Source organism: Bombina bombina, chromosome 3, assembly GCF_027579735.1.
Source record: "Bombina bombina isolate aBomBom1 chromosome 3, aBomBom1.pri, whole genome shotgun sequence".
Classification (NCBI taxonomy): domain Eukaryota; kingdom Metazoa; phylum Chordata; class Amphibia; order Anura; family Bombinatoridae; genus Bombina; species Bombina bombina.
Genome location: NC_069501.1, coordinates 760647240 through 760673619, shown reverse-complemented (window position 1 = coordinate 760673619; position 26380 = coordinate 760647240). Strand labels below are relative to the sequence as shown.

Sequence of the window (26380 nt, the reverse complement as noted above, 5' to 3'; positions counted from 1 at the left end):
ATAAATTTAATGGGGGAACCACCTTGGCCTTTGAACATACAGAACATAGGTTATCTGAAGGGTCAGACATGTTTGACAGACTTAAACAGATCTTCAATGCAATAAAAATTATTTTTGACAAAAAACGTTACTGTGTCTTTAAATAATAAAAGTGCACACTTTATTACTAAAACATCGAAAAACCATCAAATAAACATCCGATTTTAATGAAATTTTCACCACAGTGTCTTAATGCTTTGAAAGGATTGCACACAAATTTTCAGACCAATTAACCCCTTAATGCCCAAACCGGAGCTAATAACAGCAATTAACCTGTTAAAAACACTACAGTACTATGCCACAGCTTCCACTGTGGCCTTTACCTTCCTTAGGGATTATTTTAGTAGGAAATAAGCCTCTGTGGAGTCTTTTCTGATGCCTCTGGACTCCCCACGTGAAGCTGCATGAACTGCCTAAGCAAAACAACTGCACAATTGAGGCTTGAAAATGAGGCCTCCTCTTTCTTAATTTCCAGAGTGGAGGGGCCTTTCTGACTAGAATAGGTGTCCAAATAAGTGCCAGGCGCAAAATAAAACCCCAAGTGTTTTAAAGTCTGAAAAAACAACTTATTTATAGTGAAAACATGCTAAAAAGCTATCGATTTAGCCCACAATAGTGTCAACCAGCATAGAGCCCTTAAAGGGACACTGAACCCAAATTTTTTCTTTCTCCAACATAGGTGTGTCCGGTCCACGGCGTCATCCTTACTTGTGGGATATTCTCTTCCCCAACAGGAAATGGCAAAGAGCCCAGCAAAGCTGGTCACATGATCCCTCCTAGGCTCCGCCTTCCCCAGTCATTCTCTTTGCCGTTGTACAGGCAACATCTCCACGGAGATGGCTTAGAGTTTTTTAGTGTTTAACTGTAGTTTTTATTATTCAATCAAGAGTTTGTTATTTTAAAATAGTGCTGGTATGTACTATTTACTCTGAAACAGAAAGGTGATGAAGATTTCTGTTTGTAAGAGGAAAATGATTTTAGCAACCGTTACTAAAATCGATGGCTGTTTCCACACAGGACTGTTGAGAGGAATTAACTTCAGTTGGGGGAAACAGTGAGCAGACTTTTGCTGCTTGAGGTATGACACATTTCTAACCAGACGATGTAATGCTGGAAGCTGTCATTTTCTCTATGGGATCCGGTAAGCCATTTCTCCAACATAGGTGTGTCCGGTCCACGGCGTCATCCTTACTTGTGGGATATTCTCTTCCCCAACAGGAAATGGCAAAGAGCCCAGCAAAGCTGGTCACATGATCCCTCCTAGGCTCCGCCTACCCCAGTCATTCTCTTTGCCGTTGTACAGGCAACATCTCCACGGAGATGGCTTAGAGTTTTTTTAGTGTTTAACTGTAGTTTTTATTATTCAATCAAGAGTTTGTTATTTTAAAATAGTGCTGGTATGTACTATTTACTCAGAAACAGAAAAGAGATGAAGATTTCTGTTTGTATGAGGAAAATGATTTTAGCAACCGTTACTAAAATCCATGGCTGTTCCACACAGGACTGTTGAGAGGAATTAACTTCAGTTGGGGGAACAGTGAGCAGTCTCTTGCTGCTTGAGGTATGACACATTCTAACAAGACGATGTAATGCTGGAAGCTGTCATTTTCCCTATGGGATCCGGTAAGCCATGTTTATTAAGATAGTAAATAAGGGCTTCACAAGGGCTTATTAAGACTGTAGACTTTTTCTGGGCTAAATCGATTCATTATTAACACATATTTAGCCTTGAGGAATCATTTAATCTGGGTATTTTGATAAGATTATATCGGCAGGCACTGTTTTAGACACCTTATTCTTTAGGGGCTTTCCCAAATCATAGGCAGAGCCTCATTTTCGCGCCGGTGTTGCGCACTTGTTTTTGAGAGGCATGACATGCAGTCGCATGTGTGAGGAGCTCTGATACATAGAAAAGACTTTCTGAAGGCGTCATTTGGTATCGTATTCCCCTTTGGGCTTGGTTGGGTCTCAGCAAAGCAAATACCAGGGACTGTAAAGGGGTTAAAGTTAAAAACGGCTCCGGTTCCGTTATTTTAAGGGTTAAAGCTTCCAAATTTGGTGTGCAATACTTTTAAGGCTTTAAGACACTGTGGTGAAATTTTGGTGAATTTTGAACAATTCCTTCATATTTTTTCGCAATTGCAGTAATAAAGTGTGTTCAGTTTAAAATTTAAAGTGACAGTAACGGTTTTATTTTAAAACGTTTTTTGTACTTTATCAAGTTTATGCCTGTTTAACATGTCTGAACTACCAGATAGACTGTGTTCTGAATGTGGGGAAGCCAGAGTTCCTTCTCATTTAATTAAATGTGATTTATGTGACAATGACAATGATGCCCAAGATGATTCCTCAAGTGAGGGGAGTAAGCATGGTACTGCATCATTCCCTCCTTCGTCTACACGAGTCTTGCCCACTCAGGAGGCCCCTAGTACATCTAGCGCGCCAATACTCCTTACTATGCAACAATTAACGGCTGTAATGGATAATTCTGTCAAAAACATTTTAGCCAAAATGCACACTTATCAGCGTAAGCGCGACTGCTCTGTTTTAGATACTGAAGAGCATGACGACGCTGATAATAATGGTTCTGAAGGGCCCCTAAACCAGTCTGATGGGGCCAGGGAGGTTTTGTCTGTGGGAGAAATTACTGATTCAGGGAACATTTCTCAACAAGCTGAACCTGATGTGATTACGTTTAAATTTAAGTTGGAACATCTCCGCATTCTGCTTAAGGAGGTATTATCCACTCTGGATGATTGTGACAAGTTGGTCATCCCAGAGAAACTATGTAAAATGGACAAGTTCCTAGAGGTCCCGGGGCTCCCAGAAGCTTTTCCTATACCCAAGCGGGTGGCGGACATTGTAAATAAAGAATGGGAAAGGCCCGGTATTCCTTTCGTCCCTCCCCCCATATTTAAAAAATTGTTTCCCATGGTCGACCCCAGAAAGGACTTATGGCAGACAGTCCCCAAGGTCGAGGGAGCGGTTTCCACTTTAAACAAACGCACCACTATACCCATAGAAGATAGTTGTGCTTTCAAAGATCCTATGGATAAAAAATTAGAAGGTTTACTTAAAAAGATGTTTGTTCAGCAGGGTTACCTTCTACAACCAATTTCATGCATTGTCCCTGTCGCTACAGCCGCGTGTTTCTGGTTCGATGAGCTGGTAAAGGCGGTCGATAGTGATTCTCCTCCTTATGAGGAGATTATGGACAGAATCAATGCTCTCAAATTGGCTAATTCTTTCACCCTAGACACCACTTTGCAATTGGCTAGGTTAGCGGCTAAGAATTCTGGGTTTGCTATTGTGGCGCGCAGAGCGCTTTGGTTGAAATCTTGGTCAGCTGATGCGTCTTCCAAGAACAAGCTACTTAACATTCCTTTCAAGGGGAAAACGCTGTTTGGCCCTGACTTGAAAGAGATTATCTCTGATATCACTGGGGGTAAGGGCCACGCCCTTCCTCAGGATCGGCCTTTCAAGGCCAAAAATAAACCTAATTTTCGTCCCTTTCGTAGAAACGGACCAGCCCAAAGTGCTACGTCCTCTAAGCAAGAGGGTAATACTTCTCAAGCCAAGCCAGCTTGGAGACCAATGCAAGGCTGGAACAAGGGAAAGCAGGCCAAAAAACCTGCCACTGCTACCAAGACAGCATGAAATGTTGGCCCCCGATCCGGGACCGGATCTGGTGGGGGGCAGACTCTCTCTCTTCGCTCAGGCTTGGGCAAGAGATGTTCTGGATCCTTGGGCGCTAGAAATAGTCTCCCAAGGTTATCTTCTGGAATTCAAGGGGCTTCCCCCAAGGGGGAGGTTCCACAGGTCTCAGTTGTCTTCAGACCACATAAAAAGACAGGCATTCTTACGTTGTGTAGAAGACCTGTTAAAAATGGGAGTGATTCATCCTGTTCCATTAGGAGAACAAGGGATGGGGTTCTACTCCAATCTGTTCATAGTTCCCAAAAAAGAGGGAACGTTCAGACCAATCTTAGATCTCAAGATCTTAAACAAGTTTCTCAAGGTTCCATCGTTCAAAATGGAAACCATTCGAACAATTCTTCCTTCCATCCAGGAAGGTCAATTCATGACCACGGTGGATTTAAAGGATGCGTATCTACATATTCCTATCCACAAGGAACATCATCGGTTCCTAAGGTTCGCATTCCTGGACAAGCATTACCAGTTCGTGGCGCTTCCTTTCGGATTAGCCACTGCTCCAAGGATTTTCACAAAGGTACTAGGGTCCCTTCTAGCTGTGCTAAGACCAAGGGGCATTGCTGTAGTACCTTACTTGGACGACATTCTGATTCAAGCGTCGTCCCTTCCTCAAGCAAAGGCTCACACGGACATCGTCCTGGCCTTTCTCAGATCTCACGGATGGAAAGTGAACGTGGAAAAGAGTTCTCTATCTCCGTCAACAAGGGTTCCCTTCTTGGGAACAATAATAGACTCTTTAGAAATGAGGATTTTTCTGACAGAGGCCAGAAAAACAAAACTTCTAGACTCTTGTCGGATACTTCATTCCGTTCCTCTTCCTTCCATAGCGCAGTGCATGGAAGTGATAGGCTTGATGGTAGCGGCAATGGACATAGTTCCTTTTGCGCGCATTCATCTAAGACCATTACAACTGTGCATGCTCAGTCAGTGGAATGGGGACTATACGAACTTGTCTCCGAGGATACAAGTAAATCAGAGGACCAGAGACTCACTCCGTTGGTGGCTGTCCCTGGACAACCTGTCACAAGGGATGACATTCCGCAGACCAGAGTGGGTCATTGTCACGACCGACGCCAGTCTGATGGGCTGGGGCGCGGTCTGGGGATCCCTGAAAGCTCAGGGTCTTTGGTCTCGGGAAGAATCTCTTCTACCGATAAATATTCTGGAACTGAGAGCGATATTCAATGCTCTCAAGGCTTGGCCTCAGCTAGCGAGGGCCAAGTTCATACGGTTTCAATCAGACAACATGACAACTGTTGCGTACATCAACCATCAGGGGGGAACAAGGAGTTCCCTGGCGATGGAAGAAGTGACCAAAATCATTCTATGGGCGGAGTCTCACTCCTGCCACCTGTCTGCTATCCACATCCCAGGAGTGGAAAATTGGGAAGCGGATTTTCTGAGTCGTCAGACATTGCATCCGGGGGAGTGGGAACTCCATCCGGAAATCTTTGCCCAAGTCACTCAACTGTGGGGCATTCCAGACATGGATCTGATGGCCTCTCGTCAGAACTTCAAAGTTCCTTGCTACGGGTCCAGATCCAGGGATCCCAAGGCGGCTCTAGTGGATGCACTAGTAGCACCTTGGACCTTCAAACTAGCTTATGTATTCCCGCCGGTTCCTCTCATCCCCAGGCTGGTAGCCAGGATCAATCAGGAAAGGGCGTCGGTGATCTTGATAGCTCCTGCGTGGCCACGCAGGACTTGGTATGCAGATCTGGTGAATATGTCATCGGCTCCACCATGGAAGCTACCTTTGAGACGAGACCTTCTTGTTCAAGGTCCGTTCGAACATCCGAACCTGGTCTCACTCCAGCTGACTGCCTGGAGATTGAACGCTTGATCTTATCGAAGCGAGGGTTCTCAGATTCTGTTATCGATACTCTTGTTCAGGCCAGAAAGCCTGTAACTAGAAAGATTTACCACAAAATTTGGAAAAAATATATCTGTTGGTGTGAATCTAAAGGATTCCCTTGGGACAAGGTTAAGATTCCTAAGATTCTATCCTTCCTTCAAGAAGGATTGGAAAAAGGATTATCTGCAAGTTCCCTGAAGGGACAGATTTCTGCCTTGTCTGTGTTACTTCACAAAAAGCTGGCAGCTGTGCCAGATGTTCAAGCCTTTGTTCAGGCTCTGGTTAGAATCAAGCCTGTTTACAAACCTTTGACTCCTCCTTGGAGTCTCAACTTAGTTCTTTCAGTTCTTCAGGGGGTTCCGTTTGAACCCTTACATTCCGTTGATATTAAGTTATTATCTTGGAAAGTTTTGTTTTTGGTTGCAATTTCTTCTGCTAGAAGAGTTTCAGAATTATCTGCTCTGCAGTGTTCTCCTCCTTATCTGGTGTTCCATGCAGATAAGGTGGTTTTACGTACTAAACCTGGTTTTCTTCCAAAAGTTGTTTCTAACAAAAACATTAACCAGGAGATTATCGTACCTTCTCTGTGTCCGAAACCAGTTTCGAAGAAGGAACGTTTGTTGCACAATTTGGATGTTGTTCGCGCTCTAAAATTCTATTTAGATGCTACAAAGGATTTTAGACAAACATCTTCCTTGTTTGTTGTTTATTCCGGTAAAAGGAGAGGTCAAAAAGCAACTTCTACCTCTCTCTCTTTTTGGATTAAAAGCATCATCAGATTGGCTTACGAGACTGCCGGGCGGCAGCCTCCCGAAAGAATCACAGCTCATTCCACTAGGGCTGTGGCTTCCACATGGGCCTTCAAGAACGAGGCTTCTGTTGATCAGATATGTAGGGCAGCGACTTTGTCTTCACTGCACACTTTTACCAAATTTTACAAGTTTGATACTTTTGCTTCTTCTGAGGCTATTTTTGGGAGAAAGGTTTTGCAAGCCGTGGTGCCTTCCATCTAGGTGACCTGATTTGCTCCCTCCCATCATCCGTGTCCTAAAGCTTTGGTATTGGTTCCCACAAGTAAGGATGACGCCGTGGACCGGACACACCTATGTTGGAGAAAACAGAATTTGTGTTTACCTGATAAATTGCTTTCTCCAACGGTGTGTCCGGTCCACGGCCCGCCCTGGTTTTTTAATCAGGTCTGATAATTTATTTTCTTTAACTAGTCACCACGGTATCATATGGTTTCTCCTATGCAAATATTCCTCCTTAACGTCGGTCGAATGACTGGGGTAGGCGGAGCCTAGGAGGGATCATGTGACCAGCTTTGCTGGGCTCTTTGCCATTTCCTGTTGGGGAAGAGAATATCCCACAAGTAAGGATGACGCCGTGGACCGGACACACCGTTGGAGAAAGCAATTTATCAGGTAAACACAAATTCAGTTTTTTATTACATAAGAAAAAAAGGGCTTCACAAGGGCTTTTAAGACTGTAGACATTTTCTGGGCTAAAACGATTGATATATAAGCATATTTTAATACTTCATAGCTTTGAGGAATTATTTTATTCTTGGGAATTATGTAAAATAACCGGCAGGCACTGTATTGGACACCTTATTCTCTAGGGGCTTTCCCTAATCATAGGCAGAGCCTCATTTTCGCGCCTCTATTGCGCACTTGTTTTTGGGAAGCATGACATGCAGATGCATGTGTGAGGAGCTCTGATACATAGAAAAGACTTTCTGAAGGCGTCATTTGGTATCGTATTCCCCTTTGGGCTTGGTTGGGTCTCAGCAAAGCAGATACCAGGGACTGTAAAGGGGTTAAATATAAAAACGGCTCCGGTTCCGTTATTTTAAGAGTTAAAGCTTTCAAATTTGGTGTGCAATACTTTTAAGGCTTTAAGACACTGTGGTGAAATTTTGGTGAATTTTGAACAATTCCTTCATACTTTTTCACGTTTGCAGTAATAAAGTGTGTTCAGTTTAAAATTTAAAGTGACAGTAACGGTTTTATTTTATAACGTTTTTTGTACTTTGTTATCAAGTTTATGCCTGTTTAACATGTCTGAACTACCAGATAGACTGTGTTCTGTATGTGGGGAAGCCAAGGTTCCTTCTCATTTAAATAGATGTGATTTATGTGACACAAAATTTAGAGAAAATGATGCCCAAGATGATTCCTCAAGTGAGGGGAGTAAGCATGGTACTGCATCATCCCCTCCTTCGTCTACACCAGTCTTGCCCACACAGGAGGCCCCTAGTACATCTAGTGCGCCAATACTCCTTACTATGCAACAATTAACGGCTGTAATGGATAATTCTATCAAAAACATTTTAGCCAAAATGCCCACTTATCAGCGAAAGCGCGACTGCTCTGTTTTAGAAAATACTGAAGAGCATGAGGACGCTGATGATATTGGTTCTGAAGTGCCCCTACACCAATCTGAGGGGGCCAGGGAGGTTTTGTCTGAGGGAGAAATTTCAGATTCAGGGAAAATTTCTCAACAAGCTGAACCTGATGTAATTACATTCAAATTTAAGTTGGAACATCTCCGCGCCCTGCTTAAGGAGGTGTTATCTACTCTGGATGATTGTGAGAATTTGGTAATTCCAGAGAAATTATGTAAAATGGACAAGTTCCTAGAGGTCCCGGGGCCCCCCGAAGCTTTTCCTATACCCAAGCGGGTGGCGGACATTGTAAACAAAGAATGGGAAAGGCCCGGCATACCTTTCGTCCCTCCCCCTATATTTAAGAAATTGTTTCCTATGGTCGACCCCAGAAAGGACTTATGGCAGACAGTCCCCAAGGTCGAGGGGGCGGTTTCTACTCTAAACAAACGCACCACTATACCCATAGAAGATAGTTGTGCTTTCAAAGATCCTATGGATAAAAAATTAGAGGGTTTGCTTAAAAAGATGTTTGTTCAGCAAGGTTACCTTCTACAACCAATTTCATGCATTGTTCCTGTCACTACAGCAGCGTGTTTCTGGTTCGATGAACTAGAAAAGGCGCTCAATAAAGATTCTTCTTATGAGGAGATTTTGTACAGAATTCATGCTCTCAAATTGGCTAACTCTTTCACCCTAGACGCCACTTTGCAATTGGCTAGATTAGCGGCGAAAAATTCTGGGTTTGCTATTGTGACGCGCAGAGCGCTTTGGCTAAAATCTTGGTCAGCGGATGCGTCTTCCAAGAACAAATTGCTTAACATTCCTTTCAAGGGGAAAACGCTGTTTGGCCCTGACTTGAATGAGATTATTTCTGATATCACTGGGGGCAAGGGCCACGCCCTTCCTCAGGATAGGTCTTTCAAGGCCAAAAATAAACCTAATTTTCGTCCCTTTCGCAGAAACGGACCAGCCCCAAGTGCTACGTCCTCTAAGCAAGAGGGTAATACTTCTCAAGCCAAGCCAGCCTGGAGGCCAATGCAAGGCTGGAACAAAGGTAAGCAGGCCAAGAAACCTGCCACTGCTACCAAGACAGCATGAGATGTTGGCCCCCGATCCGGGACCGGATCTGGTGGGGGGCAGACTCTCTCTCTTCGCTCAGGCTTGGGCAAGAGATGTTCTGGATCCTTGGGCGCTAGAAATAGTCTCCCAAGGTTATCTTCTGGAATTCAAGGGGCTTCCCCCGAGGGGGAGGTTCCACAGGTCTCAATTGTCTTCAGACCACATAAAAAAACAGGCATTCTTACATTGTGTAGAAGACCTGTTAAAAATGGGAGTGATTCATCCTGTTCCATTAGGAGAACAAGGGATGGGGTTCTACTCCAATCTGTTCGTAGTTCCCAAAAAAGAGGGAACATTCAGACCAATCTTAGATCTCAAGATCCTAAACAATTTTCTCAAGGTTCCATCGTTCAAAATGGAAACCATTCGAACAATTCTTCCTTCCATCCAGGAAGGTCAATTCATGACCACGGTGGATTTAAAGGATGCGTATCTACATATTCCTATCCACAAGGAACATCATCGGTTCCTAAGGTTCGCATTTCTGGACAAGCATTACCAGTTTGTGGCACTTCCGTTCGGATTAGCCACTGCTCCAAGAATTTTCACAAAGGTGCTAGGGTCCCTTCTAGCGGTGCTAAGACCAAGGGGCATTGCAGTAGTACCTTACTTGGACGACATTCTGATTCAAGCGTCGTCCCTTCCACAAGCAAAGGCTCACACTGACATTGTCCTGGCCTTTCTCAGATCTCACGGGTGGAAAGTGAACGTAGAAAAAAGTTCTCTATCTCCGTCAACAAGGGTTCCCTTCTTGGGAACAATAATAGACTCCTTAGAAATGAGGATTTTTCTGACAGAGGCCAGAAAATCAAAACTTCTTAACTCTTGTCAAATACTTCATTCTGTTCCTCTTCCTTCCATAGCGCAGTGCATGGAAGTAATAGGTTTGATGGTAGCGGCAATGGACATAGTTCCTTTTGCGCGAATTCATCTAAGACCATTACAACTGTGCATGCTCAGTCAGTGGAATGGGGATTATACAGACTTGTCTCCGACGATACAAGTAGATCAGAGGACCAGAGATTCACTCCGTTGGTGGCTGTCCCTGGACAACCTGTCACAGGGGATGAGCTTCCGCAGACCAGAGTGGGTCATTGTCACGACCGACGCCAGTCTGGTGGGCTGGGGCGCGGTCTGGGGACCCCTGAAAGCTCAGGGTCTTTGGTCTCGGGAAGAATCTCTTCTCCCGATAAATATTCTGGAACTGAGAGCGATATTCAATGCTCTCAAGGCTTGGCCTCAGCTAGCAAAGGCCAAATTCATACGGTTTCAATCAGACAACATGACGACTGTTGCGTACATCAACCATCAGGGGGGAACAAGGAGTTCCCTGGCGATGGAAGAAGTGACCAAAATCATTCAATGGGCGGAGACTCACTCCTGCCACTTGTCTGCAATCCACATCCCAGGAGTGGAAAATTGGGAAGCGGATTTTCTGAGTCGTCAGACATTTCATCCGGGGGAGTGGGAACTCCATCCGGAAATCTTTGCCCAAATTACTCAGTTGTGGGGCATTCCAGACATGGATCTGATGGCCTCTCGTCAGAACTTCAAGGTTCCTTGCTACGGGTCCAGATCCAGGGATCCCAAGGCGACTCTAGTAGATGCACTAGTAGCACCTTGGACCTTCAAACTAGCTTATGTATTCCCACCGTTTCCTCTCATCCCCAGGCTGGTAGCCAGGATCAATCAGGAGAGGGCATCGGTGATCTTGATAGCTCCTGCGTGGCCACGCAGGACTTGGTATGCAGACCTGGTGAATATGTCATCGGCTCCACCATGGAAGCTACCTTTGAGACGGGACCTTCTTGTTCAAGGTCCGTTCGAACATCCGAATCTGGTCTCACTCCAACTGACTGCTTGGAGATTGAACGCTTGATCTTATCAAAGCGAGGGTTCTCAGATTCTGTCATTGATACTCTTGTTCAGGCCAGAAAGCCTGTAACTAGAAAAATCTACCACAAAATATGGAAAAAATATATCTGTGATAGGCGGTGTGGGGGGGGGCGGAGCTAGCCAGCCTAGGAGATGGCTGCTTTTCCCTAGAGCTCCTGAGCCCTATTTGTTTGGGGATGTATTTGGCCCTTGCCACAACCTTATTAACAGTAACATACAGAGGCTAATTCAGCTGACCTAATGCTGATCCATCTGGGACCGCTGATCAGACACCTATAGCTAACAGAGAGCGACTGCGGCCTCCACGTGCCAGCTCCGCACACCAGCCTATACTACTGAGGCGTGTAAAGCCTTACCGGAGCTCCCAGAGGACTCACATCTGCTGGAAAGCTCAGACCGGACCTAAACGGGGCAAAAGAGAAGCGCAAAACGACCGCATACGGCCCCAGGAGGCGGAGGTGAGTCCCGCGACAGGCCGCAGCCTGCCATAAAGTTAACAACGCAGCTCATGAAATTAACAGAGGCTGACAGAGACGAGCAAAGCTACTGTTAGATGCAATCTCGCAGAACCCCACTAGCAACCAGACACATGAATAGACACCTAGAAATGGGGACATAAATGTACTAGAAATAAGTGGTACCACCTATAAAGCAAACGCTTATAATGTACAACTGAGTACTTATATATTAACCCCTACAAGCCTGTTTAAAGCATAACTCTGAAGGGACAGTTTCAGGGGACTTTTACTATACTATACTAAGCTCACTATCAACATAAGTTGTTTTTTACTGAGGTACTGCTCGTGAACAGCCTCAGGAGGATCCCATCTACATTATCAGAGAGACTATAGCTAAATTCTATTTACTAAAGTCCAGAGGGGAATTTAACTCAACACAGACCCTAATATCACCTCTCACTTCTTATTATACACAAACTGGTGACACTAATCCCCTCCAGCTTAAACCAAAAGATTGTTGCGGGTCGGGCTGTGGAGGCCCAGTCAACACCAGTGACTATTACTAAAGGAGGAAGCTGGGGTCGCGCGAATAAAGAATTGGTGGCTGTGTGTCTCATACTAAGCTGAAAATTGGTGAAGTGGCTCCCTATCATAAGCTGAAACGCCATTTTGTGAGCGACTGTACTGCTGCCCGTGATGGAGGCTCAAGAATTGTATGCTGGCATCAGGAACCTGCTGGAGGAGTACGGGAGGAAACTTTGTGAGAGATTAGATGCTATCACCGTTAAAGTGCAAACAGCGCGAGTGAGCAGCAATACCACAGCTATGGAACAAGATTCACCACTGGAGCCGCAGTGTGATGCAGCACCTAAGGATCCCCAGCCGCGCTCCCCGGCACTGGTGTTTGAGAGTGCGGGTCCCAAGCTGGAGCCCAGTTTTTTCTCTGCTGCCGCGACTGGAGTGCGGATCTCGGAGATCACACAGCATAACAGTCTGTTCATTGGGGCAGGCTTTGGAGAGCGCTACAGAGCTCACACAATGTCCCGCTCGCTTCTTCCTGACTTAAACCCGGCAAACTTTTCACAGCAGGTCGGTGAAGGATTTAGGCTCTATAGGATGACCGTAAAAGCTGGAGTGGGGTGACATTCTTACTACAGCAGAGGTTGCTAAGTACTCACAATACCTCCTTGACTTTTAAATGTGCTGCCACTTAAAGCCCAGCTCTTGGACTTACTGAATAATTTTATTTTAGCTATAGCTGAAGAATCCACATTTATGAAGATCACTGTCTGAGGCCATGTGGATTTCGGGACTAAACTTCCTGGATATTTTTCCTATAAACAGTATAAATGAGAACTTGCTAATACTAATCCCTGAATTAAGTGTTTGGTTCATCAATCATATTCCAGGTTGTCTAACTTGGGAATTATATATTCAGTGCGGTTTAATGCTGTAAACTTCAGATATTTATTAATGTGCTATGCACTGCTGTGACTAATACTGTTCTGTTTTACATATTATTGCGGATATGTTTGCACGCCTATACCTCCACAACTAGAACCTGCTGTTCTGAGAACATTGGCTGTGTTGGTGATTTGCTGTAATATAGCTGGTTCAGTACCGCTCCTTAGTTTTAATATCTTGTATGCAACGAGGTACAACAGTTCTCATATAGATTGACTACTGTGCAGCACAGCCCTATACTATCTAAGAGCAGCCAAATTGGCCCTTAATATTAATAGTTATGACTGTTAAGTTTTTTTTTTCAGTATTTTTGCCACATATTTATATCTTTAACACACTGGGGTATTCCTCATAACTGTATACTAACACTCTTCACTGTTTGTGCACATTGCTAGTGAGATTAACGACACCAGAGGTATATATCTGCATAGTATCCTAGTTAGCTGCATGTACTAAGCTTAGGCAGATAATATCCCATACCTACTAAAGGGTTGATGAGGCATGTTAGATTGACTGTTGTACTACACCTTCAAAGTAGTTGCATGTATCCTTGCTTAGATCATGTGTGTGTCTCATCCTAGATACTATTACATTTTTATCCCTTCTCAACCATAGCACAGCATATTTATTATTATAGGACGTGGCTACATTATATGTCTAACCTATCTATCTTTTGTAAGAAAATTTTACACTATCAGTGTACCAACTGAGTTAATGATTTGAGTAATATACGCGCTAAGTTTATTCCAGTATATATTACTTTGCAAGATGTTATTACCTAGTTATCTATCCTACCCAGCAAAGTTAGAGTAACCTGTTGCTGGACTATCTCCCGCCCCCCCCCCCCACCATTTTTGTGCGGTAGGGACGAATATTTTCTCCTCCGCACTCTCTTTTGGTAGAGTGAAGTAGTCTCTACCCAGTCCGAAGTCCTAAGCCTATGTTTCCCCCTGCATACATGGAAAAGGATCTTCGGGCCCTAATATAAGAAATTCTCCTTTGTTTATTGTATGTTGGTTAATCAAAGAGTTTTGGAACTACAGTTTTATCACCGTTCAAGTTTCTATCAATGCTCAATATAAGTGTCATTATATCCTTATTGTGACAACTGTGATCAGTTCTGGTACATCACTGATATCATTTAGCAGAGTAATTTAGATAACGTGGTTATGTACCTTATTAGTATCTTTATCTGTTTCAATTAAGTTTCCTGTAACCTCTATGCAATAACAAGCTAACATATGACGAGGACCCTTTGAACTGCTATAGATGTCTTCAGATTGATCCTTGCCGCCAGATCCCATGAGCGGATCTTTATTATATTGAAGACGCTAGAGTGTTTAAATATTGAGAATTTTTACCCCTGTAAGATCTGTCTTCAGACAAGTACTAATTTCCAGGTCCCATAAGTGGATCTATTTTTCACTGTTGACACATGTTTCCCCTAATATTAAGTTATAAAATGAGGCTCCATTAGGGTCAGTACCGTACTCCTACTTCTGTCTACTGTATTTATGCTTGAATGATGGAACTGATGTCATGCAATTTTGTTTGAGATATTGCCCTATCTACTATGTTTGTACTTTGATGTATTTTATTGCCTCAATAAAAATATTTTTCAAAAAAAAAAAAAAAAAATATATCTGTTGGTGTGAATCTAAAGGATTCCCTTGGGACAAGATAAAAATTCCTAAGATTCTATCCTTTCTTCAAGAAGGTTTGGAGAAAGGATTATCTGCAAGTTCCTTGAAGGGACAGATTTCTGCCTTGTCTGTGTTACTTCACAAAAAGCTGGCAGCTGTGCCAGATGTTCAAGCCTTTGTTCAGGCTCTGGTTAGAATCAAGCCTGTTTACAAATCTTTGACTCCTCCTTGGAGTCTCAATTTAGTTATTTCAGTTCTTCAGGGGGTTCCGTTTGAACCCTTACATTCCGTTGATATTAAGTTATTATCTTGGAAAGTTTTGTTTTTGGTTGCAATTTCTTCTGCTAGAAGAGTTTCAGAATTATCTGCTCTGCAGTGTTCTCCTCCTTATCTGGTGTTCCATGCAGATAAGGTGGTTTTGCGTACTAAACCTGGTTTTCTTCCGAAAGTTGTTTCTAACAAAAACATTAACCAGGAGATAGTCGTGCCTTCTTTGTGTCCGAATCCAGTTTCAAAGAAGGAACGTTTGTTGCACAATTTGGACGTAGTTCGTGCTCTAAAATTCTATTTAGATGCTACAAAGGATTTTAGACAAACATCTTCCTTGTTTGTTGTTTATTCTGGTAAAAGGAGAGGTCAAAAAGCAACTTCTACCTCTCTCTCTTTTTGGCTTAAAAGCATCATCAGATTGGCTTACGAGACTGCCGGACGGCAGCCTCCTGAAAGAATCACAGCTCATTCCACTAGGGCTGTGGCTTCCACATGGGCCTTCAAGAACGAGGCTTCTGTTGATCAGATATGTAAGGCAGCGACTTGGTCTTCACTGCACACTTTTACTAAATTTTACAAATTTGATACTTTTGCTTCTTCTGAGGCTATTTTTGGGAGAAAGGTTTTGCAAGCCGTGGTGCCTTCCATCTAGGTGACCTGATTTGCTCCCTCCCTTCATCCGTGTCCTAAAGCTTTGGTATTGGTTCCCACAAGTAAGGATGACGCCGTGGACCGGACACACCTATGTTGGAGAAAACAGAATTTATGTTTACCTGATAAATTACTTTCTCCAACGGTGTGTCCGGTCCACGGCCCGCCCTGGTTTTTTAATCAGGTCTGATAATTTATTTCTTTCATGTAATTAACAAGAGTCCATGAGCTAGTGACGTATGGGATATACATTCCTACCAGGAGGGGCAAAGTTTCCCAAACCTTAAAATGCCTATAAATACACCCCTCACCACACCCACAAATCAGTTTTACAAACTTTGCCTCCAAGGGAGGTGGTGAAGTAAGTTTGTGCTAGATTCTACGTTGATATGCGCTCCGCAGCAAGTTGGAGCCCGGTTTTCCTCTCAGCGTGCAGTGAATGTCAGAGGGATGTGAAGAGAGTATTGCCTATTGAATGCAGTGATCTCCTTCTACGGGGTCTATTTCATAAGGTTCTCTGTTATCGGTCGTAGAGATTCATCTCTTACCTCCCTTTTCAGATCGACGATATACTCTTATATTTACCATTACCTCTACTGATTCTCGTTTCAGTACTGGTTTGGCTTTCTACAAACATGTAGATGAGTGTCCTGGGGTAAGTAAGTCTTATTTTCTGTGACACTCTAAGCTATGGTTGGGCACTTTATTTATAAAGTTCTAAATATATGTATTCAAACATTTATTTGCCTTGACTCAGAATGTTCAGCTTTCCTTATTTTCAGACAGTCAGTTTCATATTTGGGATTATGCATTGAATTATCATATTTTTCTTACCTCAAAAATTTGACTTTTTTCCCTGTGGGCTGTTAGGCTCGCGGGGGCTGAAAATGCTTCATTTTATTGCGTCATTCTTGGCGCGGACTTTTTTGGCGCAAAAATTCTTTTCCGTTTCCGGCGTCATACGTGTCGCCGGAAGTTGCGTCATTTTTTGACGTTATTTTGCGCCAAAAATGTCGGCGTTCCGGATGTGGCGTCATTTTTGGCGCCAAAAGCATTTAGGCGCCAAATAATGTGGGCGTCTTATTTGGCGCTAAAAAATATGGGCGTCGCTTTTGTCTCCACATTATTTCAGTCTCATTTTTCATTTGCTTCTGGTTGCTAGAAGCTTGATATTTGTCATTCTTTCCCATTCCTGAAACTGTCTTATAAGGAATTTGATCTATTTTGCTTTATATGTTGTTTTTTCTCTTACATATTGCAAGATGTCTCACGTTGCATCTGAGCCAGAAGATACTACAGGAAAATCATTGCCTGCTGGATCTACCAAAGCTAAGTGTATCTGCTGTAAACTTTTGGTAGCTATTCCTCCAGCTGTTGTTTGTAATAATTGTCATGACAAACTTGTTAAAGCAGATAATATTTCCTTTAGTAATGTACCATTGCCTGTTGCAGTTCCCTCAACATCTAAGGTGCAGAATGTTCCTGATAACATAAGAGATTTTGTTTCTGAATCCATAAAGAAGGCTTTGTCTGTTATTTCTCCTTCTAGTAAACGTAAAAAGTCTTTTAAATCTTCTCTCTCTACAGATGAATTTTTAAATGAACACCATCATTCTGATTCTTTGGACTCTTCTGGTTCAGAGGATTCTATCTCAGAGATTGATGCTGATAAATCTTCATATTTATTTAAGATGGAATTTATTCGCTCTTTACTTAAAGAAGTACTAATTGCTTTAGAAATAGAGGATTATAGTCCTCTTGATACTAATTCTATACGTTTGGATAAGGTTTTTAAAGCTCCTGCGGTTATTCCAGAAGTTTTTCCTGTTCCTAATGCTATTTCTGCAGTAATTTCCAAAGAATGGGATAAATTGGGTAATTCATTTACTCCTTCTAAACGTTTTAAGCAATTATATCCTGTTCCGCCTGACAGGTTAGAATTTTGGGACAAAATCCCTAAAGTTGATGGGGCTATTTCTACCCTTGCTAAACGTACTACCATTCCTACGTCAGATGGTACCTCGTTTAAGGATCCTTTAGATAGAAAAATTGAATCTTTTCTAAGAAAAGCTTATCTGTGTTCAGGTAATCTTCTTAGACCTGCTATATCATTGGCTGATGTTGCTGCAGCTTCAACTTTTTGGTTGGAAACTCTAGCGCAACAAGTAACAAATCGTGATTCTCATGATATTATTATTCTTCTTCAGCATGCTAATAATTTTATCTGTGATGCCATTTTTGATATTATTAGAGTTGATGTTAGGTTTATGTCTCTGGCTATCTTAGCCAGAAGAGCTTTATGGCTTAAGACTTGGAATGCTGATATGGCTTCTAAATCAACTCTACTTTCCATTTCTTTCCAGGGAAACAAATTATTTGGTTCTCAGTTGGATTCTATTATTTCAACTGTTACTGGTGGGAAAGGAACTTTTTTACCACAGGATAAAAAATCTAAAGGTAAAAACAGGGCTAACAATCGTTTTCGTTCCTTTCGTTTCAACAAAGAACAAAAGCCTGATCCTTCGTCCTCAGGAGCAGTTTCAGTTTGGAAACCATCTCCAGTCTGGAATAAATCCAAGCCTGCTAGAAAGGCAAAGCCTGCTTCTAAGTTCACATGAAGGTACGGCCCTCATTCCAGTTCAGCTGGTAGGGGGCAGGTTACGTTTTTTCAAAGAAATTTGGATCAATTCTGTTCACAATCTTTGGATTCAGAACATTGTTTCAGAAGGGTACAGAATTGGTTTCAAGATGAGACCTCCTGCAAAGAGATTTTTTCTTTCCCGTGTCCCAGTAAATCCAGTGAAAGCTCAAGCATTTCTGAATTGTGTTTCAGATCTAGAGTTGGCTGGAGTAATTATGCCAGTTCCAGTTCCGGAACAGGGGATGGGGTTTTATTCAAATCTCTTCATTGTACCAAAGAAGGAGAATTCCTTCAGACCAGTTCTGGATCTAAAATTATTGAATCGTTATGTAAGGATACCGACGTTCAAGATGGTAACTGTGAGGACTATATTGCCTTTTGTTCAGCAAGGGAATTATATGTCCACAATAGATTTACAGGATGCATATCTGCATATTCCGATTCATCCAGATCATTATCAGTTCCTGAGATTCTCTTTTCTAGACAAGCATTACCAATTTGTGGCTCTACCGTTTGGCCTTGCTACAGCTCCAAGAATTTTCACAAAGATTCTCGGTGCCCTTCTGTCTGTAATCAGAGAACAGGGTATTGTGGTATTTCCTTATTTGGACGATATCTTGGTACTTGCTCAGTCTTTACATTTAGCAGAGTCTCATACGAATCGACTTGTGTTGTTTCTTCAAGATCATGGTTGGAGGATCAATTTACCAAAAAGTTCTTTGATTCCTCAAACAAGGGTAACCTTTCTGGGTTTCCAGATAGATTCAGTGTCCATGACTCTGTCTTTAACAGACAAGAGACGTCTAAAATTGATTACAGCTTGTCGAAACCTTCAGTCTCAATCATTCCCTTCGGTAGCCTTATGCATGGAAATTCTAGGTCTTATGACTGCTGCATCGGACGCGACCCCCTTTGCTCGTTTTCACATGCGACCTCTTCAGCTCTGTATGCTGAACCAATGGTGCAGGGATTACACGAAGATATATCAATTAATATCTTTAAAACCGATTGTTCGACACTCTCTAACGTGGTGGACAGATCACCATCGTTTAATTCAGGGGGCTTCTTTTGTTCTTCCGACCTGGACTGTAATTTTCCATCCGGATCTGAAATCCTTAAATTTAAAGGTATGGAGATTGAACGCTTGATTCTTGGTCAAAGAGGTTTCTCTGACTCCGTGATTAATACTATGTTACAGGCTCGTAAATCTGTATCTCGAGAGATATATTATAGAGTCTGGAAGACTTATATTTCTTGGTGTCTTTCTCATCATTTTTCTTGGCATTCTTTTAGAATACCGAGAATTTTACAGTTTCTTCAGGATGGTTTAGATAAGGGTTTGTCCGCAAGTTCTTTGAAAGGACAAATCTCCGCTCTTTCTGTTCTTTTTCACAGAAAGATTGCTATTCTTCCTGATATTCATTGTTTTGTACAAGCTTTGGTTCGTATAAAACCTGTCATTAAGTCAATTTCTCCTCCTTGGAGTTTGAATTTGGTTCTGGGAGCTCTTCAAGCTCCTCCGTTTGAACCTATGCATTCATTGGACATTAAATTACTTTCTTGGAAAGTTTTGTTCCTTTTGGCCATCTCTTCTGCTAGAAGAGTTTCTGAATTATCTGCTCTTTCTTGTGAGTCTCCTTTTCTGATTTTTCATCAGGATAAGGCGGTGTTGCGAACTTCTTTTGAATTTTTACCTAAAGTTGTGAATTCCAACAACATTAGTAGAGAAATTGTGGTTCCTTCATTATGTCCTAATCCTAAGAATTCTAAGGAGAAATCGTTGCATTCTTTGGATGTTGTTAGAGCTTTGAAATATTATGTTGAAGCTACGAAATCTTTCCGTAAGACTTCTAGTCTATTTGTTATCTTTTCCGGTTCTAGGAAAGGCCAGAAAGCTTCTGCCATTTCTTTGGCATCTTGGTTGAAATCTTTAATTCATCTTGCCTATGTTGAGTCGGGTAAAATTCCACCTCAGAGAATTACAGCTCATTCTACTAGGTCAGTATCTACTTCCTGGGCGTTTAGGAATGAAGCTTCGGTTGACCAGATCTGCAAAGCAGCAACTTGGTCCTCTTTGCATACTTTTACTAAATTCTACCATTTTGATGTATTTTCTTCTTCTGAAGCAGTTTTTGGTAGAAAAGTTCTTCAGGCAGCGGTTTCAGTTTGAATCTTCTGCTTATGTTTTTCGTTAAACTTTATTTTGGGTGTGGATTATTTTCAGCAGGAATTGGCTGTCTTTATTTTATCCCTCCCTCTCTAGTGACTCTTGTGTGGAAAGATCCACATCTTGGGTAGTCATTATCCCATACGTCACTAGCTCATGGACTCTTGTTAATTACATGAAAGAAAACATAATTTATGTAAGAACTTACCTGATAAATTCATTTCTTTCATATTAACAAGAGTCCATGAGGCCCACCCTTTTTTGTGGTGGTTATGATTTTTTTGTATAAAGCACAATTATTCCAATTCCTTATTTTATATGCTTCGCACTTTTTTTCTTATCACCCCACTTCTTGGCTATTCGTTAAACTGATTTGTGGGTGTGGTGAGGGGTGTATTTATAGGCATTTTAAGGTTTCGGAAACTTTGCCCCTCCTGGTAGGAATGTATATCCCATACGTCACTAGCTCATGGACTCTTGTTAATATGAAAGAAATGAATTTATCAGGTAAGTTCTTACATAAATTATGTTTTTCTTTAACTACAGTCACCACGGTATCATCTGATTTCTCCTATGCAAATATTCCTCCTTTACGTCGGTCGAATGACTGGGGAAGGCGGAGCCTAGGAGGGATCATGTGACCAGCTTTGCTGGGCTCTTTGCCATTTCCTGTTGGGGAAGAGAATATCCCACAAGTAAGGATGACGCCGTGGACCGGACACACCGTTGGAGAAAGTAATTTATCAGGTAAACATAAATTCTGTTTTTGTGATTCAGATAGAGCATGAAATTTTAAGAAACTTTGTCATTTACTCCTATTATCAAATGTTCCTTATTCTCTTGGTATCTTTATTTGAAATGCAAGAATGTTAGTTTAGATGCCGGCCCATTTTTTGTGAACAACCTAGGTTGTCCTTGCTGATTGGTGGATAAGTTCATCCACCAATCAAAAACTGCTGTCCAGAGGCTGAACCAAGAAAAAAGCTTAGATGCCTTTTTTTTTTATATAAAGATAGCAAGAGAACGAAGAAACATAGATAATAGGAGTAAATTAGAAAGTTGCTTAAAATTGCATGCTCTATCTGAATCATGAAAGAAAATTTTTGGGTTCAGTGTCCCTTTAATATAAGCCATAATTTTATACAGAGTGTAAGAAAAATTGCTTACCTATCCCAGAGGGGATTGCTGACAGTCTTCTAGCATTACTAGGTCTTGTTAGAAAAATGACTGATCATACCTGAAGCAGTTAAGCCTGCAAACTGTTCCCCCCAACTGAAGTTCTCTGGTTTCAACAGTCCTGCGTGGGAACAGCAATGGATTTTAGTTACTGGTGCTAAAATCATATTCCTCTCGGCAGAAATCTTCATCACTTTCTGCTGCAGAGTAAATAGTACAAGCCGGCACTATTTTAAAATAACAAACTCTTGATAGAAGAATAAAAAACTACAACTAAACACCACATACTCTTTACCACCCCCGTGGAGATGCTACTAGTTAGAGCGGCAAAGAGAATGACTGGGGGGGCGGAGCCTGAGGGGAGCTATATGGATAGCTCTGCTGTGTGCTCTCTTTGCCACTTCCTGTAGGGATTGAGAATATCCCACAAGTAAGGATGAAGCCGTGGACTGGATACACCAATGTAGGAGAAAAACAAGCAAAATTTAAAAAAAAATCACACTGTTGTCAGTCTGCCGCGGCACACCTGAGGATCTCTCACGGCACACTAGTGTGCCACGGCACACTGGTTGAAAAACACTGAAGTAGGGAGCTAAATAGACCCGTGGATCAGATATTTGTAGTCTCCGGTTGTGCAGCACTTATGCGTATATTTGTATTGGCCCCTTAGGTTAATAAAATAATGCGGTAGATTCACTTAATCAGTGCCAAGGAGTTTTAAGCTATCTGTTTCAACGCACTGTCAAGTACCAGCGAATACACATTGATTGCTAATTATGTATTAGCACGCTCGCACTGTATAGCATTAACAAATATATATTGGTCTCTAGCTTAGCTCAATTGCACACTAACCGTTGCAGGCGTCCTAGAAACTGACTTGAACAAGGTTGAATTTGCTAGATAAAATGTATGGTTTAATCAGGATCTTTACACAACCTAAGTCATTCACACTGTGTATATAGTCAGGTTAGGTGGATATTATATTACATACACGCTTGTAGTCAGTCTCAGAGAGTTTTAAGCTATCTGTGTTCACGCTCTATAAAGTACCAGCGTATACACAGTGATTACTAGTTATATATTTTCACGATCGCACTGTTTTGCATTAACAAGTGTGTATTGGTATCTAGCTGTGTGCCATTGCACACGCACGCACGCTAACCGTGACACACGTCTGAAGAAATGACTTGAATTTAGTTGAATTTGCTAGATAAAATGTATAGTATAATTAGGATCCTTACACAACCAAAGTCATGCACACTGACTGTGTAGTCAGGTTAGGTAGATAACATATTCCATACACGCTTGTAGGAGGAATATTAATTCATTCACTCACTTTCTCTATATTTTTCAGGGTTAAGTAGAGAGTGCCAGTAGTTGATAAATTGCCACTCATAATGTATTGGGCTATGTCATTAGTTAATGTTTGAAAGGCATAGCCAGTATAAAATATTTGACTACAGTAAATTATTCGGAAGCTTAAGGCTTTCTAAAAACACAGGAGCTCCTCACCATTGCCCTAACGTCCCTAACATGTTTCGCCACTTAACATGGCTTTTTCAAAGGTGAACGCGCCACACTATAGTCTGCTATTTAAGGCTATTAAACATCACGCCCCCAATAGGCGTGTAAGTGCCTTTTGACCTATCACTAACGAGTGTGGTGATTGTCATAGGTAGGTGGGTATGAACAAAGTTGTGAAATCTTTAACTGTTTCCTGACTTGTGAAAATCTAGACATAGATATCAGGGGGGAACGGATTTTTTTATATTAGTAAGAGCAGATTAATATGTGTTTACCACATAACTAGTATAGTTCTACGTATATCTTTATGTGGATAGATGGAATTAGATTTTAAAATGATACGGCTAATATCCTGTCGTGTATGTAGATCGTAGGACCACAGGATAATTTATATGTGAATTACATAGTGGGAATGAATTACTGCAGTTACTATAGTGGTGTCAAAAATACTGTGAACGCTGTATTCTATTAATACTTGGTTTGAAGTATGGTTTCATCATTAATAAGGAATTTTGCTACATTAGATGATAATAATATTTGTATGAACATTGATAAATTAACACTGTTGAAATAAAATCATGTACTACATTAAGTAACTCATATTGCATATTGGGTAGTAAAAGTGATGACATTAGGTGTGTGAATGTGAGATAATCATGGTGATAAACATAAAATTTTGAAATGTGAATTAAAACACAACAAAGGTGAGAATATAATGAAACTGTGCTGGGTCAGTCAAAATTTCATGGCCGTTATGTGCTAGCGTTAGTGAACAGCCAATGCACGTGTATTAAGTGCACTGAAGTAGGCTGGTGATGAATTTAGATTAAGAAATACATAAAAATAACCAACATCAGCTGATAACATAGTAACTTCTGTACTGGATTTTGATGAGATATATTGATACGTGGAGTAATTAAGTGAGAAATGTTACCTAATAAGGTGACTTTTGGGTAAGTGAAGTTCTGCATGTGTTTGGTGTTTGTAAAGTGTGAACTTATGTGAGTTGAGTTAAAACTCACAAATCCCAAAGTGTTGGTGTACAAGTGACTTGTTTGATGAAACATTGCTTAAATAACGTGTAAAAAGGAATTGTGTAAATAATGCCAAGATTTGGATTTCTCAGAATTTGCATTCAAGGGAGAAAGAAAGGTTTATTATAGACTTCTAAATTAATGATGACTTAGTGTCCACAAGATGACTATAAGAATGAAACAAAATTGTTACATTCGTTTAGTCCATGTGGTTGAACAGTGTTCAACAAGAAAATCCATTTACTTTCTGCTTGTAGCAGAATATTTTCCAAATTTCCACCTCTTATGCCTAATTGTATTTTTTCTATTCCAAAACATTTGAGTTCAGATTGTTTGGAATTATGCCGCTTGAGAAAATGACGTGCTACTGATGTTACATTTTTACCGTCCTGTAGATCTTTTGCAGCTTTTTTAATGTTCCTCAGATGTTCTTGTAATCTCAGTCTGACTTTCCTTGTTGTCATGCCTACATAGGTCTTGTTGCATTTGCATTGAAGGGCATAGACAACTCACTCTGTATGGCAGTTGATATATGATCTGATTTCTCTTGCAAGGTGTATCCAGTCCACGGATTCATCCTTACTTGTGGGATATTCTCATTCCCTACAGGAAGTGGCAAAGAGAGCACACAGCAGAGCTGTCCATATAGCTCCACCCCCCAGTCATTCTCTTTGCCGGCTCTGGCAGCAGGGCCTCTCTACGGGAGGGTAAAGTGAATGTGGTGTTAGATTTGTAGTTTTATATCTTCAATCAAAAATTTGTTATTTTTAAATGGTACCGGTTTGTACTATTTACTCTCTGGCAGAAATGTGATGAAGAATTCTGCTGAGAGGAAAATGATTTTAGCATGTTGTAACTAAAATCCATTGCTGTTCCCACACAGGACTGAGGAGTACCAGAAAACTTCAGTTGGGGGGAACAGTTTGCAGGTTTAACTGCATTGAGGTATGTTTCAGTCATCTTTTTCTAGTCAAGACAAGGTAATGCTAGAAGACTGACAAGAATCCCCACGTGGGAAGGGTAAGCCATATTTCTGAGACTCAGTATAGAACTAAAGGCTTATTTAAGAGGGCTCAATAGGCTGGTTGACACTGTTGCAGGGCAATCGATTATTTTATTTAACAAAATACTCATAGACACTTTTAAACACTTTGGTGTGTTTATTACGGGGTTTCTTCCACATGGCATTATTTTAGTCACCTATTTTGGGTTTCTGAAGGCCTCACAACTCCGGAGTGGGAGGGGCCTAATTTTGCGCCTCAGTTGCGCAGTTAATTCTGACAGATTGTTCATCTTCTTCACATGGAAGAGGCTGTTTGAGGACTTCAAGAGGCTTGCTTTTCCCAAAACGAATCCCTAAGGGCAGATAGGGCCACAGCAGGCTGCTGTGGCAAGGTGCTGTAGTTTAATAACCGGTTGTAGGCTTTAGACTGCTCCGGTTTGGGCATTAAAGGGTTAATCAGGCTGAAACTTGCTGTGCAATCATATCGAAGCATTAGGCATACTGTGAACATTTCAAGAGATTTGGTTCATTTTTCACCGTTTTGTAAAATTGTGTGCGCTTTTTATTTCTTAAAGGCACAGTACCGTTTATTTTAATTTGTGTTTATTTATTAAAGTGTTTTCCAAGCCTGCTTGTGTATTATACTAATCTGTTAAACATGTCTGACACTAAGGAAAGGCCTTGTTCTATGTGTTCGGAAGCCATGGTGGAACCCCCACTCAAAATGTGTCCCAAGTGCACTAATTTGTCTATACATTTTATAGATCATATTGTGTCACTTAAAAATATAGCCCTAGATGATTCTTTGACTGAAGGTAATGAGGATAGTCCGCCTTCCTCTCCCCATGTGTCATCACCAGTTACGCCCGCTCAAGCGATACCTAGTACCTCTAGTGCATTGGCACCTATTACATTGCAACAACTAGCGACAGTCATGGATAATTCCCTTGTGGCCTTTCTATCCAAACTTCCAGTTTTCCCTAAAAATGGCAATAGCTCTGTTTTAAGAACAGATGAGGAGCAGTCGGAAGCTTTGGGAGGTTTATCTGATGTACCCTCACAACACTCTGAAGTAGGGGCGAGGGATGTGATGTCTGAGGGAGAAATTTCTGACTCAGGAAAGGTTTCTCAGCGGGCAGAATCGGATTCACTAGCATTTAAATTGGAACACCTCCGCGGACTGCTTAGGGAGGTTTTATCAACTATGGATGATTTTGACCCTATGGTGGTCCCAGAGAAATTGTGTAAAATGAACAAATATCTAGAAGTCCCTGTGTACACTGATGCGTTTCCGATCCCTAAGAGGGTGGCGGATATTGTTGCTAGGGAGTGGGAGA

At 41.6% G+C, this 26380-nt stretch overlaps 1 protein-coding gene across 1 annotated transcript in view; it reads left to right on the top strand.

Annotated features, from left to right (window-relative positions):
• Positions 1-26380, top strand: part of LOC128652506 (E3 SUMO-protein ligase RanBP2) — a 715575-nt gene that overhangs the window by 205207 nt on the left and 483988 nt on the right. The window contains exon 15 of the mRNA XM_053705441.1: positions 12173-12563. Coding sequence (XP_053561416.1) covers positions 12173-12563 — 391 coding nt within the window. The remainder of the gene's footprint in view (positions 1-12172; positions 12564-26380) is intronic.